This window comes from Salvelinus alpinus, chromosome 38 (assembly GCF_045679555.1).
Source record: "Salvelinus alpinus chromosome 38, SLU_Salpinus.1, whole genome shotgun sequence".
NCBI lineage: Eukaryota > Metazoa > Chordata > Actinopteri > Salmoniformes > Salmonidae > Salvelinus > Salvelinus alpinus.
Window position 1 is genome coordinate 7,850,811 of NC_092123.1, and position 19,355 is coordinate 7,870,165.

The window sequence follows — 19,355 nt, forward strand, 5'->3', positions numbered from 1 at the left end:
CTCTGAACTCTTTAGATAATTGAAAAGCATCTTTATTTGCAAATGGATATGGCAAATAACTAACTACTGTAGTACATGCATACATAGTTAAATACATATACAAATAATACAGGTCTATGAAGTCTGAACTGGACAATAATACAAAAGAGTTAATAGATATGCTATAACACAATACAATAGGCTATGCATCAGGGATCTCCAACCCTGTTCCGGGAAAGCGAGCGTCCTGTAGATTTTCACTCCAAACCCTAATCTAGCACAGCTGATTCTAATAATCAGCTGGTTGATAAAGCTGGTTGTTAGTTACAACTGGGATTGGAGCGAAAATCTACAGTAGGGTAGCTCCCTAGGAACAGAGTTGGAGACCCCTGCTATACATCACGAACACACACAGTGTGTGTACAACAATATACAACTATTATCCAAGCAGCAAATATTTACATCTTCTATAAAATGATCCAAAACAGATGACACAAGTTGAGGCATTTTTGAGTTCCGCTATAATTGCTGTTTATACTAAACTAATTGTTTAGAATATTGTTCATGGAAATGATAATATGCATTAGAGAGTGAGAGAGATGAGGACTGGAGTATATTAGGTTTCATTGGCATCATAACCCATTTTAAACCAAAAACATGCCAATAGGCAAAAGAGGGAGGAAATGTGTCCTACAGTAAGTCTAGGCAACTCTGACCAAACAGTCTCATCAATGTTACGTTCTCGAGGAGCTTGGTTCATAGAAAATACTGTGGTGTGGATAAGAAGACTGACTGAAATGATGTTGAAATGTGTCATTACTCTTGACCAGTGGTGGCACATTTCTCCGCTAGATATCATTGCAATAAAACAAAAAATCATCGTACAGTTGTGTAGTTGACTAGCATTTGATGACATAGAGTTGGAAAAACAGAATCATGCCAGAGCCAGTTCTTCAGTAATACATCCGATAGAGAATACACACTATAAATATAGAGTTGTAAGATCACAAGTGAAAACCACACCAATCATACTTTCTAACAGCACATTAATACCTACAAAAAACATTTGGCTTAGTATATGCACACCATTGCGTACTATTTTGAGGAAGTAGTTACAGGAAGTATTCATTACATAGTTTGTGAAACTAGCTCTTGAATCTCAAAACTGCCTGGTGAAAACTATGAGCAATGGTTTGTTCTCTTTTAGTCGCGTCTTCCACCTTCTGTGTCTTTCACCTTCAGCGTCTTCCACCTTCCATGTGTCCCATCTACAAGTCTTGCAGAGAGGACAGCAGCGACTGGGAATCTCTAATGTTCAGCTCATACAAGGTTAGTGATTCTAACATGTACAAATAAGGAAGCGGGAGGAATACTGGTTCCGTCCTTAGACAGGAGGTGGATGTGACGGTATCCTGGAAAAGGGAGTAATACAGCTGTAGTAGACCATTCATCCCATCTTATTAAATGCTATTACGTGTGACTGTCATATTAGGAGGTTATATAATGAGTTTGTACGAAATGCTTAAATACATGGATGAGCCTCACCTTGCTGAATACATGAGAAAGGCAAGGTATACTGTCCGACAAAATCATTCCTTGACGCCTTGTCGTAGTCCTCCACCACAAAGCGTACCAGGGCCAGTTCAGGTGCATGGATGGTGAACCGCAAAGTGTCATACCACACTGGATTGAATCCTGAGCAAACACAATTCATAAATATATAAAATAATAGAATATAATACTGTAATATACTGCTTTTTTGTATCAGCATTTCTGTAAAAAGTCACATTATAAGCATCGATGTGATTGGGATTTAATGGGTGTGTATATTACCATTGTTGTCTATGTATCTGGTCTCCTGCTTGGCCTGGTCTAGAGGAACTCCATGAATCTCCACTCTCACAAACGGGTCCACAACAGAGCTCTCCTTGATATTCACTTTGGGAAGCTGCTGTCCACTGATCACCTTGAAAACACACACAAATATATACACACACAATGAGAGCGCTTTAGGTCAGATCGGAAGGTTAGCGTTCCACTTGGTTTCTGTAGTTTTTCTGTTGTGGCTCAGGTTGTGTCTTAGGTAGGTGTTTGTTATTTGTACCTGAATGCAGAGACTGAGGGGTCGGTAGCCTTCCCGGTTATGTGGAACCTCAGGATCGAACCTCCTCTCTGACATCCTCATGAAGTCAGGTTTGAGGACGTAGCCACAGCGGCCATTTTGACTGAACAGTCCATCGTTGAGGTCCATCTCAACCCCTGCCGTCTGGAAATTCAACGCAACTGAGGAAGCAAGGAAAACAGAGAAATTAACCAACTGATCCGAACAGAAGTATAAGCTTAACTAGCTTCACAAAGTCATGTTTGGAAATTGGAAATTGATATTTTGTTTAATCATTGTGTCGTGCCTTAGAATGACCTAAAACGCCCCTCACCAATTTGAGTCCCTGTGTTCCACATTTCCTGTGGGTTGAAGTTGGAGGAGTCTGTTCTGAGGCCACTAGGATAAACCCTGGTCAGTTGCCTGGCATTGTGATGCACAAACTCTGCCCCTGGAAGAGAAAGACAGTTAAACCATACATGAGATGAGCTTGAGGAACCATGCAATTGAACAGTACACTGTGCACTGTGTCTTCTAGTCATTCTGCCTCTGTTTACGGCCCTTACCTCTGAATGAATAACTGACTAAATCTCACTAATCAGACAACATTTCCATTTAGTAAATCAACAACTTTTGGCTTCTGTTTTGTGGTCCAAACAGAACGACACAAACTGTCCTGAGTGAGTAAGTGACTGGTTGACCCTGACTGATGATGTCATGAGTTACAGTAGAGATTCAGGCCCCACCTGCCTCTCTCAAGTGTTTGCGGGCTTTGGACTCTGTGAAGGAGGATATCTCGTAGAACTTGGAGTGAATGCGGGAGTGCTTGAAGCTGCTGAAGTGGACACTCTTGCAGTAAACCACGCAGTCCGACAGCTCCTTTGACAGACTCTGCTTCGATTTCTGAGGAAAAGAACGAGAGTTGAATTGAATAAACTTTATTGATCCACAGCTGGGAAATTGGAGTGTTGACCTTACCAAGCTACATTCAATTCAACTACATTTAAATTGGGCAATGGCTTGAACAATACTGCACTAGGAGGATTGGATATATACAGTAAAAACCTAGTTTTGAGAGCAACGTGGCACTCGTACAGTTTGAGAGGAGGAGTGGAGTGTAGCTAGCCCTGGGGGAAAGCAGCAAGTGGACTGAGACAACCCCAATATGGAGTAAGAGATACTTCACCATGAAGCCAACCACAGTAGGTCTGCCAGTGCCAATCAGGCTTCGATGACCGAAAGGTTGAGGTATGCAGGCGGGCACAAGGCCAGACTAATTAGCAATGCAACCAGGTCTCCCTCTATATGAAAGCAGATCCGGAGCCGAACACAAACAGAGACTCTGAGCTACAGTCCGTCTTTAGGACAGGACAGCCATCATCAAAGTCAGTTACACCAGGGCCAAGGGCATCCCAGAGCTCACTGCTCCTGTAGACTACTGGCTTTTACCCCCGATTACCATATTGATCAAACCATGTCAACCCTAGTATGGCATTCTAATCTATGGCTTTCATTAAACATAGAGTATCAATGTTAAATGATGTCTTAGATCCATGGACTCCATCTAATCTGTTAATGGGCACTGCTTGTTATTGAGCGATAGCATGAAAGAACCAAGAATAAAGTCAAAGGTGCTTCAGTGTTTAGCGACATAGGTGATCCCTGACTTCAATTAAGTGTCTCATTTTAGAGGGCTCTCTACCTCTATCCTACAGTCAGTCAGTCAGTCAGTATTCTCTCTCAAGACAGTAGTACAGTCTTGAAAGAGTGTTGGTACCGTCCTCTCTCTCTCTCTATGGCTATCTCTGGTGTTCGTATGGCACCGTTAGGAGGCTCACTTGGTCTAGCCCCTGGCTTTAGCCCTATATCTTTCATGAGCGATGTCAGAGTTGAACGCACCCCTTGGACAATATCAGTCCTATAACAGTGTTATAGTGTTGAGTCAACACAGCAGATTCAGACAAAGATGATACACTTTTGCCCTGATGGAATTGAGGAACAATGGAGGAGTGAGTGACTGACGTCTTCTGCTAAGTTGATATGAGAGCGAGAGATGGGGTTAAGAAGGAGTGACAGTGAAATATATAGGACTACATCCAGGCAGGCCCAGAGTGACAGTGACAGGACTAGGGTTGCAAAGCTACCGGTAGTTTACCAAAGTTACCGGAATCCTCAGTCATTTTATAATTAACAGAACATCTATAGCAGTCTAACATGACTTTGGTAATTTATACTTGAATAACATATATAGTATTCATTTTTTATATCTGTGTCCATATAGAGAAAATAGCCTAAGTAATGAAAAAAACATTACTCAACAATGGCATTATTTTCAATGAACTCGGCAACTCTTCCATCTATTGACATTTTTTACAACTGGTGGCAAAACATTAACAACAAATATTGACATAGTAAAATAACTAAAAGTGTGTAAAAAAATATATAAAAAGGATATTTCAGGCTGAAACACTCATATTAAACACCAACGGTATTCACTAAGTTGATGGTTTCTATTTAGGATAATGTTTTACAGCTTTGTCATTCTATCATCTTATTGAATTATTTCCTATATTTTACATGTGACAGGCCACACAGAGGGACAGAGATAATTACAGACACCTGTGATAATCTGAAGTACCCAAAAGGGTGAAAGATACCAACATTCTTGTAGTTTACTGGTAAACTTCTAAGTGTCTGTAAGTGTCCAGTAATATACCTTCCCTTTGAAACCCTAGACAAGACACACAGACAAACGTCTCGCAGGTCGATCCCTAGAGGAAGTGGTGAGAGGTCGGACAGCTACGGCCGAGGATCAGTAGCCCACCTTGGCTGTCACTGCAGAGGTTATCCTCGTCAATGTCGCATGCACAATTGCACACACAGGCACACACCCTCCCACACAGGCACACAGCCCCCACACACACACACCCACCAACTCACACACCAGTAGCCTACCTTGGCCGTGCGTCGGAGGCTGTTGCTGTGGAGGCTGTCCTCGTCGATGTCAGCCGCCTCGTCCTCGTCGCTCACCTCTCCTGTCTGGGAGTCCTCCGGCTCCACCGGCCCGTTCAGACTCTCCTCCAGACCTCCGATCTTCTTCCCCTTGAGAAGAATCTTCCCCTTCAGCTCCTGTCAGTCAGAACAATTGAGCTAGATCGTTTCATCACCAGGGAATAGATATCATGCTTCTGTACCAGGGCATGTTACAGAAAGCCTCTCGACAGCACGTCTCTCTCAACCTCTCTCTATTGCATATTGGTAATGTAACAAAGATAGATATTTAGAGTCACCTGCATACTTGATGACTGTGGGCACAGTATACTACAATCATTGAGGCAGAACAAATATACATCATGCACAGAAAGACAATAGTCTTTGCGTTGAGATGCAGGGCATATAAAGTATTTGCCTTCATTGTCCTATATGGACCTGCAGGTCACGCCCAATACAATGTTGAAAGACGGAGAGAACAATCAATCATATTCTATTCAGTGCTGAGGGAACAATGTTGTGTCTTTTTAATAATTCACGGTGCCAGTGTTGCATCTTACAGCACAGATCATATGGCCCGGGAGGCACTGATAGAAAGGTAGGTAGCAAGACAGGTAGTAGAAAGTGAAGGTGAACCGACAGATCACTCTACAGCGGGGTTTCCCAAACTCGGTCCGGGGGCCCCCCACTTTTCCTTTAATCTGGGTTCTATGTTAACTGTCAAATATATGCATTATTTATTTTTGCTTTCTGCCACATATTTCAGTATTTGCATATCTCAAATGAGTATTCATTATTCTTTTGATTACATGTATTGTATTGGAATACATTTCGATTTTGTACAAGGAACTTTTGGGCAGTTTTAATCTGTTTTATAGCCTTATATTAATATGATCAAACAGTGATTATAAAAAGTGAATCTGAAATTGTGTGTGAATTCTAATGAATGTCTTTGAGGCATTCTATCAACAAGATAAACTGGTTTAATAATGTACATTCTGTACACTGACTCCACCCTAAAGTGTTTTGTTGAGGGCGGCGGGTAGCCTAGAGGGCGGCAGGTAGCCTGAGCAGGGTTTCCCAAACTTGGTCCAAAGTTGTTCACTCGCTCCCTCGAGCTAAATTGAGGACCGAGGGGGCAACGTTAGTGAATTGGATCTCCACTTAAGATGGCAATCAAACTGCATCCGGTTTCGACGGGGATTCCCCCGAGGGAAAGTGGATAGCGCAAGGAATGAGGAGGTAAAAAATAATGTGTTTGGACTGCAGCCCATGGCAATTTGACATGGGTAAACTCAATATGGCCGCCGGTCCACACATTGCAGAACGCTGGCTTGAATTGGAATAGTAATGTCCGTTGTAGTAATTGCATTTCTGTGGGACAATTCTGTCCTATCACCACCACCATCCCGCTACGTTTGCCCTTGCCATGCCGTGGTGAGAGTCAGATCAGAGCAGATTACCTGGCTACTGTTCCTGGTGCCTGCCTCACCTCAGGAGAAGGAAAGCTGACGGGTATCTTTCCATCCAGGGTACTTTTCAGCAGCTTGTCCCCAAGGATGGTGTTGAGGTGTTGGGCCATGACTCGCTGCTGTTCAACACCGCAGTGGTTCTCGGTGGACAGGATGACCGGGTACTCTGATACCTGGGAGGGGAGGAAGGGTGGAGTGAATAATTCAACACTGGACTGCAGCATTCTCAGTGTGAGGAGAAAGGCTATACCTGCTACCAGTTTATATACACCAGCGGCTTCTCCACTGTGGCAGACAGGATAGAGATCACATGGAGCAGCCCAGGCTTCTCCACTGTGGCAGACAGGATAGAGGTCGCATGGAGCAGCCCAGGCTTCTCCACTGTGGCAGACAGGATAGAGGTCGCATGGAGCAGCCCAGGCTTCTCCACTGTGGCAGACAGGATAGAGGTCGCATGGAGCAGCCCAGGCTTCTCCACTGTGGCAGACAGGATAGAGGTCGCATGGAGCAGCCCAGGCTTCTCCACTGTGGCAGACATGATAGAGGTCGCATGGAGCAGCCCAGGCTTCTCCACTGTGGCAGACAGGATAGAGGTCGCATGGAGCAGCCCAGGCTTCTCCACTGTGGCAGACAGGATAGAGGTCGCATGGAGCAGCCCAGGCTTCTCCACTGTGGCAGACAGGATAGAGGTCGCATGGAGCAGCCCAGGCTTCTCCACTGTGGCAGTCAGGATAGAGGTCGCATGGAGCAGCCCAGGCTTCTCCACTGTGGCAGACAGGATAGAGGTCGCATGGAGCAGCCCAGGCTTCTCCACTGTGGCAGACAGGATAGAGGTCGCATGGAGCAGCCCAGGCTTCTCCACTGTGGCAGACAGGATAGAGGTCGCATGGAGCAGCCCAGGCTTCTCCACTGTGGCAGACAGGATAGAGGTCGCATGGAGCAGCCCAGGCCACCATCCAGTTGCAGACAGACAGAGAGTGCGTCCCAAACGGCACCCTCTATGTAGTCCATCCACTACATTCTGGGCTGTCCTGTATGAGTGGCCGCATCCCAAATGGCACTTTATTCCCTATGCAGTGCACTACTTTTGACCAGGGCCCTGAAACCCTGACACACAACATGAACCTGGCGGCACGGAGGACAGTTTTGGCACAGAATAGGATAAGTCTTTGACAGGCAGGTCATATGCTGGTTTACTGTGTGAGGGCTCGGCTTTCTGAAAGGGCCGTGGCTTTGGGATATCATGATGGAATGATCCCCCTCCTGACTCATACACATATAATGAGGTGCTGAGTGAGGAGTGTGTTGATACTGCAAGGTACTGCAAGTTCTTGGATTCCTGTGTGCAAAGTACTGCACTGGTAAATGGACCATGAAAATGCTAAACAATGATTGGATCTGAACAGTTAAAAACACCCCTGTATTCTGCACTGATATGTAAACATTATGTCACGATACCGCAGAGAATACCTGTGAAGCATACCATACAAAGAGGTTTAATCTTGTCATTACCATTTTTTCGGAATAAATAAATACCTTGAAGGCATAGTTCCCCAGTGCGTTCACAACATCTTTGAAGAGGATCTTGGAGGTGAAGGTGTGTCCGTGGTAGACGATAGGCTCTCCATTGGGACCGTCCCAACAGTCTACTTCTACACACCGACAGCCTCGCTTCAAAGCCCTGACGAGGAAGAAACAAGTTAGCATTTTTGGACTTTGTCCCAGAGTATATCCATTTTTAATGGTCAACGATCGATCCCTCTGATTCGGTCTTCTACAAGTTGTGTCGTAATTCACCTCAAGACAGAGATCAAAGCCATCTCCCAATACAAAGGATAAACCACTCTCAAGAACGGACTACTAAGCCTTCCCATCAGCCACCACTGGCATAGCGCACATACCGTATGTATCCCTCGACACTGCTGTGTCCTCGAAGCTGGTCCTCCATCAGGTATGTGTTGTGTGAAGAGGAGATGAAGTAGTGGTTGAGGGGCTGGGTCATGTCCTGGTACAGGTTCTGCTGTCGGGGGTGGAAGATGGAGCCCTCAGCCGACGCCAGGTACATCAGGAAACCGTCGATAGACATGGCCTTCAGCATCTTCGCTGTGGAACAACAAACAAAGTCAGTTCAAACTATTATATTTATATTTTTCATTACAACCATCATGATATTCATTAAAACATATCGGTTCTTGGTTGAAATAACAAGAACTGCTTGACCATGATGTTGACCTGATGATATGGTTATTGACCTGATTATTCGTAGGGTGTGATTGGCCAGCTGTAGCCACAAATCATGCCAGGGTCAGAGGTCAGTACTACCTGTGTCAGAGGGTTCGTAGCGCTCGATGAGCTCCATGGCCAGCTGCTGAACCCCGTCCACCTCCTCCAGTTGTTCATCTCTCAGGAACTCCTCCAGGTCCCGCAGAGACAGCTTCTGTCCATCGCCAGAGTAGTCCTGGAACACCCTGAGAACGTCCTCTCTCTGGGTCAGCATCTTGTAGAACAGGACAAACTCATCATCCTCCAGAGTCCCCGTCTGAGACCTGTCTGCCGTCTGTGGATGAAATGGAGAAAAGTCTTCAGGCCTCAACAGACACCGGCAATGTACAAGAATCAAAGATAGACGGCCTTATTAAGATGATCTCAGGGCTTCTACCATGAAGAGTCGGTGAGCGTGATGTTCGTTCATGTCCACGTTCATCATCTTCAGCAGGACCCTGATCTCCTGGAAGTTCATTCTGCCGTCGTTGTTCTTATCAGCCTTCTTAAACCATTCACAAATCCACCTGGAAATGTCGCTTAAGGGAAATGTCATCATGCTACAGCGAAACTACAGAAGCTATAACACAAACGATACTCTGCTATACACGTGTATAGTGCACTTCTTAACTCCATTAAGCAAACTAGCTAGGACTGTGTATCGTATTTGGCCAGGTTCCTGTTAATTACTTTGTCACAACTGTTGATATATACAGGGCTTTGTAAATACATTTGATTGATTGGTTTAGCTTGTCAGAAAGGATACTGGTCAAGTTTCTCACTCTCGCCCATGTTCTCCAGGTTCTCGATCAGCTTCCTCATTCCTTTGATCCAGGACTGGGCCTCATCCGCCGAGTCTGCCACCAGGTCCAGGTTGCCACGGCGACCACGGAACACCAGGGTGAAGCAGCGGTCCGGGGGAAACTCGTCTGCGATGCTTAGCAGAACCTCTGACTGGTGGCCCTCACGCACCGTCTCCACGTCACTCACAGAGACTGTTGAAAGGGAGAAGAGAAGCTGAATACTATCTACTTAGGTATCTCTTTAGGTATTTATCTCCTTGGGTTTTCTTTAGGCCCTTTTGCTCCACTCGTGGCTAAAGGGAATAAGTCAAGTCTTTAGGTACATGGTGAACCCTATAGCCCAATATTATCACTCACTTCAGTGATGATAAAACTAGACCCCTGCTACAACAAAATTACTCAAATGAGTGTATAAAACATTAGGAACACCTGCTTTTTCCATGACAGACTGACCAGGTGAATCCAGGTGTCACTGACCAGGTATCACTTGTTAAATCCACTTCAATCAGTGTAGATGAAGGGGGGAGACAGGATTTTTAAGCCTTGAGACAATTGAGACATGGATTGTGTGTGCCATTCAGAGGGGGAATGAGCAAGACAAAAGATTTAAGAGCCTTTGAACGGAGTATGGTAGTAGGTGCCAGGCGCACTGGTTTGAGTGTGTCAAGAACTACAACATCGCTGGGTTTTTCACACTCAACAGTTTCCCGTGTGTATCAAGAATGTTCTACCACCCAAAGGACATCCAGCCAACTTGACACAACCTTGGAAAGCACTGGAGTCAACATGGGCCAGCATCCCTGTGGAACAATTTCGACACCTCGTAGAGTGCACGCCACAACGAATCGAGGCTGTTCTGAGGGCGAAAGGGGGTGCAACTCAATATTCAGAATGTTTTGTTCACTCAGTGTATAGCCTGCTGCCGAACATAATCTTGTGGACAATCATATAATAAGTATCATATGTGATAAAATGTGTGTCAGTAGGTGATGTTGTCTAAACGTTGCCTAAACATTGTCTAGGCATGTAAATGTCACTACTCACATGTGGAGTGGGCGTTCCCGGCCTTCTTGGTGTTGTACCAGATGGTCATGCAGTCCTCCTGCAGCTTGAAGTAGCGCTGCTTCTTCCAGGTGCGAGACTTAATCTTTCTCATCACCGTGCCAACAATCATGGACTGGAGGTTGTCATCCCCCTGGATACCTGATCAGACACATTAGGGAAAGTAGGAGTCAGGGGCCGAAGTCGAGTAGGAGTCAAGGCCCAGATAACTGTCCTGTCCTGACATACATTATGGCAACTGCACAATATCAGTCAACAGTAGCCTGGTCTCAGATCTGTTTGTGCTCTCTTGTCAACTCGTACAGATCTGGGATCAGTCTAAGTGAACGGGACATTCATCTCAGTCTCGCCCATAGAGTCATACGCACTGGGTACACACTGGGTACACACTGGGTACACACTGGTTGAATCAACGTTGTTTGAATGTCATTTGTCTACATATTGTGATGTGGAATCAACGTGGAAAACGTAGAAACATTAAAAATCATTTTCATCCTATATTCAATATACACTGCTCAAAAAAATAAAGGGAACACTAAAATAACACATCCTAGATCTGAATGAATGAAATATTCTTATTAAATACTTTTTTCTTTACATAGTTGAATGTGCTGACAACAAAATCACACAAAAATGATCAATGGAAATCAAATTTATCAACCCATGGAGGTCTGGATTTGGAGTCACACTCAAAATTAAAGTGGAAAACCACACTACAGGCTGATCCAACTTTGATGTAATGTCCTTAAAACAAGTCAAAATGAGGCTCAGTAGTGTGTGTGTGGCCTCCACGTGCCTGTATGACCTCACTACAACGCCTGGGCATGCTCCTGATGAGGTGGCGGATGGTCTCCTGAGGGATCTCCTCCCAGACCTGGACTAAAGCATCCGCCAACTCCTGGACAGTCTGTGGTGCAACGTGGCGTTGGTGGATGGAGCGAGACATGATGTCCCAGATGTGCTCAATTGGATTCAGGTCTGGGTAATGGGCGGGCCAGTCCATAGCATCAATGCCTTCCTCTTGCAGGAACTGCTGACACACTCCAGCCACATGAGGTCTAGCATTGTCTTGCATTAGGAGGAACCCAGGGCCAACCGCACCAGCATATGGTCTCACAAGGGGTCTGATGATCTCATCTCGGTACCTAATGGCAGTCAGGCTACCTCTGGCGAGCACATGGAGGGCTGTGCGGCCCCCCAAAGAAATGCCACCCCACACCATGACTGACCCACCGCCAAACCGGTCATGCTGGAGGATGTTGCAGGCAGCAGAACGTTCTCCACGGCGTCTCCAGACTCTGTCACGTCTGTCACATGTGCTCAGTGTGAACCTGCTTTCATCTGTGAAGAGCACAGGGCGCCAGTGGCGAATTTGCCAATCTTGGTGTTCTCTGGCAAATGCCAAACGTCCTGCACGGTGTTGGGCTGTAAGCACAACCCCCACCTGTGGACGTCGGGCCCTCATACCACCCTCATGGAGTCTGTTTCTGACCGTTTGAGCAGACACATGCACATTTGTGGCCTGCTGGAGGTCATTTTGCAGGGCTCTGGCAGTGCACCTCCTTGCACAAAGGCGGAGGTAGCGGTCCTGCTGCTGGGTTTATGCCCTCCTACGGCCTCCTCCACGTCTCCTGATGTACTGGCCTGTCTCCTGGTAGCGCCTCCATGCTCTGGACACTACGCAGACAGACACAGCAAACCTTCTTGCCACAGCTCGCATTGATGTGCCATCCTGGATGAACTGCACTACCTGAGCCACTTGTGTGGGTTGTAGACTCTGGGTAATGGGCGGACCAGTCCATAGCATCAATGCCTTCCTCTTGCAGGAACTGCTGACACACTCCAGCCACATGAGGTCTAGCATTGTCTTGCATTAGGAGGAACCCAGGGCCAACCGCACCAGACTCCGTCTCATGCTACCACTAGAGTGAAAGCACCGCCAGAATTCAAAAGTGACCAAAACATCAGCCAGGAAGCATAGGAACTGAGAAGTGGTCTGTGGTCACCACCTGCAGAACCACTCCTTTATTGGGGGTGTCTTGCTAATTGCCTATAATTTCCACCTGTTGTCTATTCCATTTGCACAACAGCATGTGACATTTATTGTCAATCAGTGTTGCTTCCTAAGTGGACAGTTTGATTTTACAGAAGTGTGATTTACTTGGAGTTACATTGTGTTGTTTAAGTGTTCCCTTTATTTTTTTGAGCAGTGTATTTGCTGCATTTACACAGGCAGCCCAATTCTGATATTGTTTCCACTAATTGGTCTTTTTACCAATCACATCAGCTCCTTTTCAGAGTAAAAAGACCAATTAGTGAAAAAAAAGATCAGAATTGGTCTGCTTGTGTAAATGCAGCCAAAGTGTCCTTTGTTGGGCACATCAGATGTCAATGTAGCCTACATAAACTCAACCTCACTCCGAATTGACTTTCACATACAGCTTGTGTTAGAAAAGTTAGTTACTTTAAAAACGATTTAACGTTATTTAGGTAGTCAACTCAAATGAGTATGGAAGTTGATCAAGATCAAAATGTATTGAGATGATAGCTCAGCTAAAACGAACACAGCTTGTTTCCAAAGCTAAACAGGGTATATAGAGGTAGGCATCTGGATGGTAGACTTGTTCTCACTGAAATGCATTACCCCTCGTAAACCAGTAGGAGTCACTGTTCAGGCAGAAATCGTTGGACTTTGTCTTCACATGTTATTTCAATATACCACTTTATTTCGGTTGATACAGTAGCATGACGTTGAAACAATGACACTGATTCAAACATACCATTTTACTACAACACTGAAACAAGGTCAAATAAAATATGTCTAATCAAATCTAAATTTCAGCATAATTTCAACCACCCAATTGAATATACAATCAAAAATATGTTTTACGTTTCTGTGGAATTTTCAACGCAGTTTCAACGTATACATAGTTCTGATGATTATGTTGAAATTAGATTGATGTAACAACCTGTTAATCAGGTTAAGTCAATGTATTTCACTTTAAATTTTACCCTAATTTTTATGCTTAGAAAGCTGGTTGAAATTAGATGACTTTTTTCAAATCCAATGTATTTTCATGTTAATTCCACGTGACAAATTACATTGAAACAACGTTGATTCAACCAGTGTGTGCCCAGTGGGTATTGTTTTGATCAATATGCATATTTATATCTCAAGAATAAACTTACGCAGGCCACTTCCCGTAGAAGCCATCGATGGTTGTTTTACGCTTTTTCCACCTGCTGCCCAGCAAAAAGGTTGACAATTAAATGTATGTTAAGTCATCAGAATGTGTGAAGAGAGTATAGGTGCTATGATGAGACAGGATGAAAGCAAAGTTGTAATATTTTACAACCAAATGATAGTTCACAATGCTGTAAGTCAATACTTAGAATGTCATATTCAAACTACAGCAGACTTGATATAAACAAATAATACATATTTTGTATCACTCCCTGACTTTGCCAGAGCAGTTTTTCGATTTGACTCTCAACCTGTGATGTGTGCCCTGTTGGGTTCAATTGCATTTCTTTAATTGACTGAATTTAAATGGAATTGACCCCAATTTTATGGCCATTCTCACAAAACTGGCATTTGACTCACAAATTCTCAAGTCTCATTTTTCAAACAATTTTCTCTTGGATCACTGAGATCACGGAGATTCTCTTGAATCTTGGATCACTGAGATTTTCTTAAAACTGTATTGTTGGTTAAGGGATTGTAAGTAAGCATTTCATGGTAAGGTCTACACGCGACAAATAAAATTGGATTTGATTAGGATCTTTACTTCTATCTATTTCATCATAATTATATATTTTTCTGATATTATGCATTTTATATCAATTTCCACAACTACCAATGTAACAATTTGCATGGACTCACTTTGTGTGAAATAATAGTGTTTAACACGATTTTTGAATGACTACCTCATCTCTGTACCCCACACATACAATTATCTGTAAGGTCCCTCAGTCGAACAGTGAATTTCAAACAGATTCAACAACAAAGACCAGGGAGGTTTTCCATTGACTCACAAAGAAGGGCACCTATTGGTAGATGGGTAAAAAAAAAAAAAAAAAAAGCAGACATTGAATATTCCTTTGAGCATGGTGAATTTATGAATTCAACTTCAGATGGTGTATCAATACACCCAGTCACTACAGGCATCCTTCTGGACTTAGTTTCCTGAGAGGAAGGAAACTACACAGGGATTTCACCATGAGGACAATGGTGACTTTAAAACAGAGAATTTAATAGCTGTGATAGGAGAAAACTGAGGATGGATCAACAACATTGTAGTTACTCCACAATACTAACCTGATTGACAGAGGTAAAAGAAGGAAGCTTGTACAGAATACAAATATTCCAAAACATGCATCCTGTTTGCAACAAGGCACTGAAGTAATACTGCAAAAAAAATGTGGCAAAGCAATTAACTTTTTGTCCTGAATACAAAGTGTTATATTTGGGACAAATCCAATACATTACTGAGTACTCCTATTTTCAAGCATAGTGGTGGCTGCATCATGTTATGGGTATGCTTGTAATCGTTAAGGACTGGGGAGTTTTTCAGGATAAAAAATAAACAGAATGGAGCTAAGCACAGGCAAAATCCTAGAGGAAAAGATCAATTCACCTTTCAGCAGGACAATAACCTAAAACAAACACAAGGCCAACTCTACACTGGAGTTTCTTACCAAGAAGACAGTGAATGTTCCTGAGTGGCCAAGTTAAAGTTTTGACTTAAATCTGCTTGAAAATCTATGGCTAGACCTGAATGAGTGTCTAGCAATGATCAACAACCAGAGGTTATTCTAACATGTATTGACTCAGGGGGTTGAATACTTCCACTTTGACAAAAGTATTTTGACAAAAAATTACAATTAAATCCCTTTAACCCACTTTGTAACAACATATTGAAAAAGTCAAGGGATGTGAATACCTGCTGACTGCCCTGTAAGTACTGTAATTACATGCATGTATATTTAAAAGTCAAAAGTATATGTATGTAAAAGGTGTATGGTGTATGTAAACTTCAACTAGTATACAATAGTTAGCATTGATGGACAAACTACAGCATCATATTTTGTAGTTGGTAATGAGAATTTGGGGTGAAAATGTACAAAATTCAGGCACATTCTTTAGATAGATATAAAATAAGAAACTGCTAAAAACTAGACATCTTAGTCTTCAGAATTATAGTTGATTTTTGCAGATGCATCATGGTTTTGTAACAATTTGAAACAGACATGCTTAAAACTGGTTTCATGAGAATCACCCCAATGCTGCATAGCACAGCACTTTTTAAGTCCAGGATCAGCAGCCTCTTTGTCCAACCCTCATCCTCCTATCTTCGTCCATTCAGCCTGTACCAGCCGGGTGGAAAGCACCGGCTCTGTTTTGCTGTGTCATGTTTTCACTGAGTAGTCCAGTCTATGACTTTGTCCTCTTCTTGTTTTGAGAGGTGGAATTCATGAGGGCAGGAGACCCTCATGTTTTTATAAAAATCTCTGCCATTGTTTGGAATGGCATTCCATTCACTCATCATAGCAATCCTATCTAGGTAGATTTATGAACAAGGTAAAAAAATAGTTAATAATCCGCTTATCAACCTTCGCAGTGGAACTCAAACCCATCTAAAATAATGTGTGGTGGGACCAGAAGTTAATCCCTGTCCCAGGAAATGATCTCACACTTGGCCATGTTCATGACTGCTGACAACATCACACCCAGAAACGAATGGAAACACTTCTGATAGCATCCTCACTGAGAAACGTTTGTTAAACAAATGTGCAGTATATGGTTGCTTTGCATATTAAAACACACCTATCAAGCCTTTGAACTTCCAGAGCAAAAAGCAATAAAAAGTTAATGCAAAGCAATTCCATTTACTTAATCTAATTTGAATGATTCCTTGTAAAACTATAGTTATTGTGATCGATGACACTCCGCAACATCACAACACTCACACATCACTTATGCTATGCTGTTCTATTTGCAGTATGTTTAGCAATTGAGTTTCATTATTCATGTCGGCTATTGCTAATAAAATACCTTCTTTAAGTCTGCCTGTCCTCTTCTCATACTGACACCAGTTACACACATGTATAACATACTGTGTGTACATACAGTCCCAGTCAAAAGTTGACAAACATACTCATTCAAGGATTTTTCTTAATTTTTTACATTGCAGAATAATAGTGAAGACATCAAAACTATGAAATAACACATATTGAATCATGTAGTAACCAAAACAAGTGTTAAACAAATCGAAATATATTTTATAGTAGCCACCATGATGACAGCTTTGCACACTCTTGGCATTCTCTCAACCAGCTTCACGAGGAATGCTTTTCCAACAGTCTTGAAGGAGTTCCCACATATGCTGAGCACGACCTCAAATCATCTCAATTGGTTTGAGGTAGGGTGATTGTGGAGGCCAGATCATCTGATGCAGCACTCCATCACTCTCCTTCTTGGTCAAATAGCCCTTACAGTGTGTGCTGGGTCATTGTCCTGTTGAAAAACAAATGATAGTCCCACTAAGTGCAAACCAGATGAGATGCCAACTTGTAAGTCGCTCTGGATAAGAGCGTCTGCTAAATGACTTAAATGTAAAAATGTAAATGACGTATCGCTGCAGAATTCTGTGGTAGCCATGCTGGTTAAGTGTGGCTTAAATTCTAAATACATCACAGACAGTGTCACCAGGAAGGCACCCACACACCACCTCCTCCATGCTTCACGGTGGGAACTACACATGCGTAGATCATCCGTTCACCTACTCTGTGTCTCACAAAGACACGGCGGTTGGAACCAAAAATCTCAAATTTGCACTCATCAGATCAAAGGAGAGATTTCTGACGGTCTAATGTTCATTGCTCGTGTTTCTTGGCCCAAGCAAGTCTCTTCTTATTATTGGTGTCCTTTAGTAGTGGTTTATTTTCATCAATTCGACCATGAACCCTGATTCATGCAGTCTCCTCTGAATGGTTGATGTTGAGATGTGTCTGTTACTTGAACTATGTGAAGCATTTATTTGGGCTGCATTTTCTGAGGTTGGTAACGCTAATGAACTTATCCTCTGCAGCAGAGGTAACTCTGGGTCTTCCTTTCCTGTGACGGTCCTTGTGAGAGCCAGTTTCATCATAGTGCTTGATGGTTTTTGCAACTGCACTTGAAGAAACTTTCAAAGTTCTTGAAATTTTCCAGATTGATTGACCTTCATGTCTTAAAGTAATGATGGACTGACATTTCTCTTTGCTTATTTGAGCTGTTCTTGCCATAATATGGACTTTGTATTTTCTTCTGTATACCACCCCTACCTTGTCACAACACAACTGTTTGGCTCAAAACGCATTAAGGAAAGAAATTCCCAAAATTAACTTTTAACAAGGCACACCTGTTAATTGAAACGCATTCCAGGTGACTACCTCATGAAGCTGGTTGAGAGAATGCCAAGAGTGTGCAAAGTTGTCATCAAGGCAAAGGGTGGCTACTTTGAAAATATAAAACATATTTCGATTTGTTTACCACTTTTTTGGTTACTACATGATTCCATGTGTTATTTCATAGTTTTGATGTTTTCACTATTATTCTACAATGTAGAAAATAGTAAAAATTAAGAAAAACCCTTGAATGAGTATGTGTTTCCAAACTCTTGACTGGTACTGTATATACACACAGTGTGTTATACATGTGTATAACTGGTGTCAGTATGAGAAGAGGACAGCAGACTTAAAGAAGGTATTATTATTATTTACAATGACGGCCTACCCTGTAGAAAATATAGAAAATAGTAAAGAAAGAAAAGCTCTTGAATGAGTATGTGTGTCCAAACTTTTGACTGGTACTGTGTGTATGTATATATATACACACACACACATACATTTTGTAGTCCAAACTATCCTCTCCACTGATTCTATTTCCTCTACCTCTTCTAAATCTCTGTCATACCGTCTGACCACATCATTTCACTGGGTTCAGAAATAAAAACATGTCTCCCAAATAATTGAATTCATCCTCACCAAGAACCCTGCAACACATTTAAATGTTACTAATTGAAGCTGGTCAAGTTTCTCTCTACATACAACAGTCAATAGGCTAGCAAACATGGAGGAATGAATGTATTGACAGACATAAAATGAAGGGACAGCAGGCTGGAGAGAGGATAGCTACTGACTCACCCGATGGAGGCGCATCTCAGCTGGGTCCAGGTGCGTCCTGTGCCTGTTGTGGTTCCGGAGCTTGAGACAGGGAGGGGAGCTGGCCCTGTCTGTCTGTCTGGGTCAGCTCTGGCTCTGCATGCCACTGTAGAGAGCTGAGAGAGAGGCGGGCAGGGATAGCTGATCCTTACTGAGTCAACACAGTCTCCAACAACACTCTGACACACCCTTCCCATCCTCCACTCTCTCCCCCCCCCCTCCATTCATCCAACCTCGTCTTTGTTGAGGTTTTTTTCCATTCAAAGGGAGTGTTAAATGGGCAGTCAGTTTGAAATGTAATGAGCTGTACAAAGATCCTGAGCCAACAGCCCAGATCAAAAAGTATGTTATTACTTTAAGCTTCAGCTACACATTTTAGGTCTTCTTTTGATAAATATAAAAAGGCACTATTCATTCATAAACGAGGTGAAATGTTATGTAGGCGCCCCAAACTGAACAACTGGGGTCATACCTTTCCAT

General features: G+C 43.1%; 1 protein-coding gene and 1 long non-coding RNA gene across 3 annotated transcripts; one reads left to right on the plus strand and one right to left on the minus strand.

Moving 5' to 3' along the window:
* Positions 1–16: 16 nt before the first annotated feature.
* LOC139566373 (1-phosphatidylinositol 4,5-bisphosphate phosphodiesterase delta-4-like) lies at positions 17–19,029 on the minus strand. Of its 2 annotated transcripts, XM_071387500.1 has the most exons (16): positions 18,858–19,029; positions 13,860–13,913; positions 10,653–10,811; positions 9,572–9,800; positions 9,203–9,332; positions 8,866–9,100; positions 8,445–8,646; positions 8,080–8,224; positions 6,564–6,716; positions 5,036–5,209; positions 2,827–2,983; positions 2,415–2,531; positions 2,084–2,262; positions 1,813–1,945; positions 1,525–1,674; positions 17–1,391 (listed from the first exon to the last, which is right to left on the minus strand). In XM_071387500.1, exons 2-16 carry the CDS (start codon positions 13,882–13,884, stop codon positions 1,300–1,302), a joined length of 2,280 nt encoding a protein of 759 aa, XP_071243601.1. In that variant the 5' UTR covers positions 13,885–13,913; positions 18,858–19,029; the 3' UTR covers positions 17–1,299. The 2 variants fall into 2 exon arrangements, with proteins under 2 accessions (XP_071243601.1, XP_071243600.1); XM_071387499.1 differs by lacking the exon at positions 18,858–19,029 and having other exon boundaries at positions 13,860–13,928.
* On the plus strand, positions 1,171–14,451 carry LOC139566377 (uncharacterized). Its single transcript, XR_011673094.1, has 2 exons — positions 1,171–1,308; positions 9,607–14,451. It is a non-coding gene; the product is annotated as an uncharacterized lncRNA (long non-coding RNA).
* Positions 19,030–19,355: the final 326 nt, after the last annotated feature.

Bases quoted from the DNA above. Each gene is read 5' to 3' on its own strand.
- LOC139566373 (XM_071387500.1), bottom strand. From the start codon at position 13,884: ATGGCTTCTACGGGAAGTGGCCTGC. The intron at 10,812-13,859 runs GTAAGTTTATTC...GTGTCTGATCAG, and splicing joins TTCTACGGGAAGTGGCCTGC to GTATCCAGGGGGATGACAAC. The intron at 2,532-2,826 runs GTGGGGCCTGAA...TTTCTCTTCCAG, and splicing joins CAAACACTTGAGAGAGGCAG to GGGCAGAGTTTGTGCATCAC.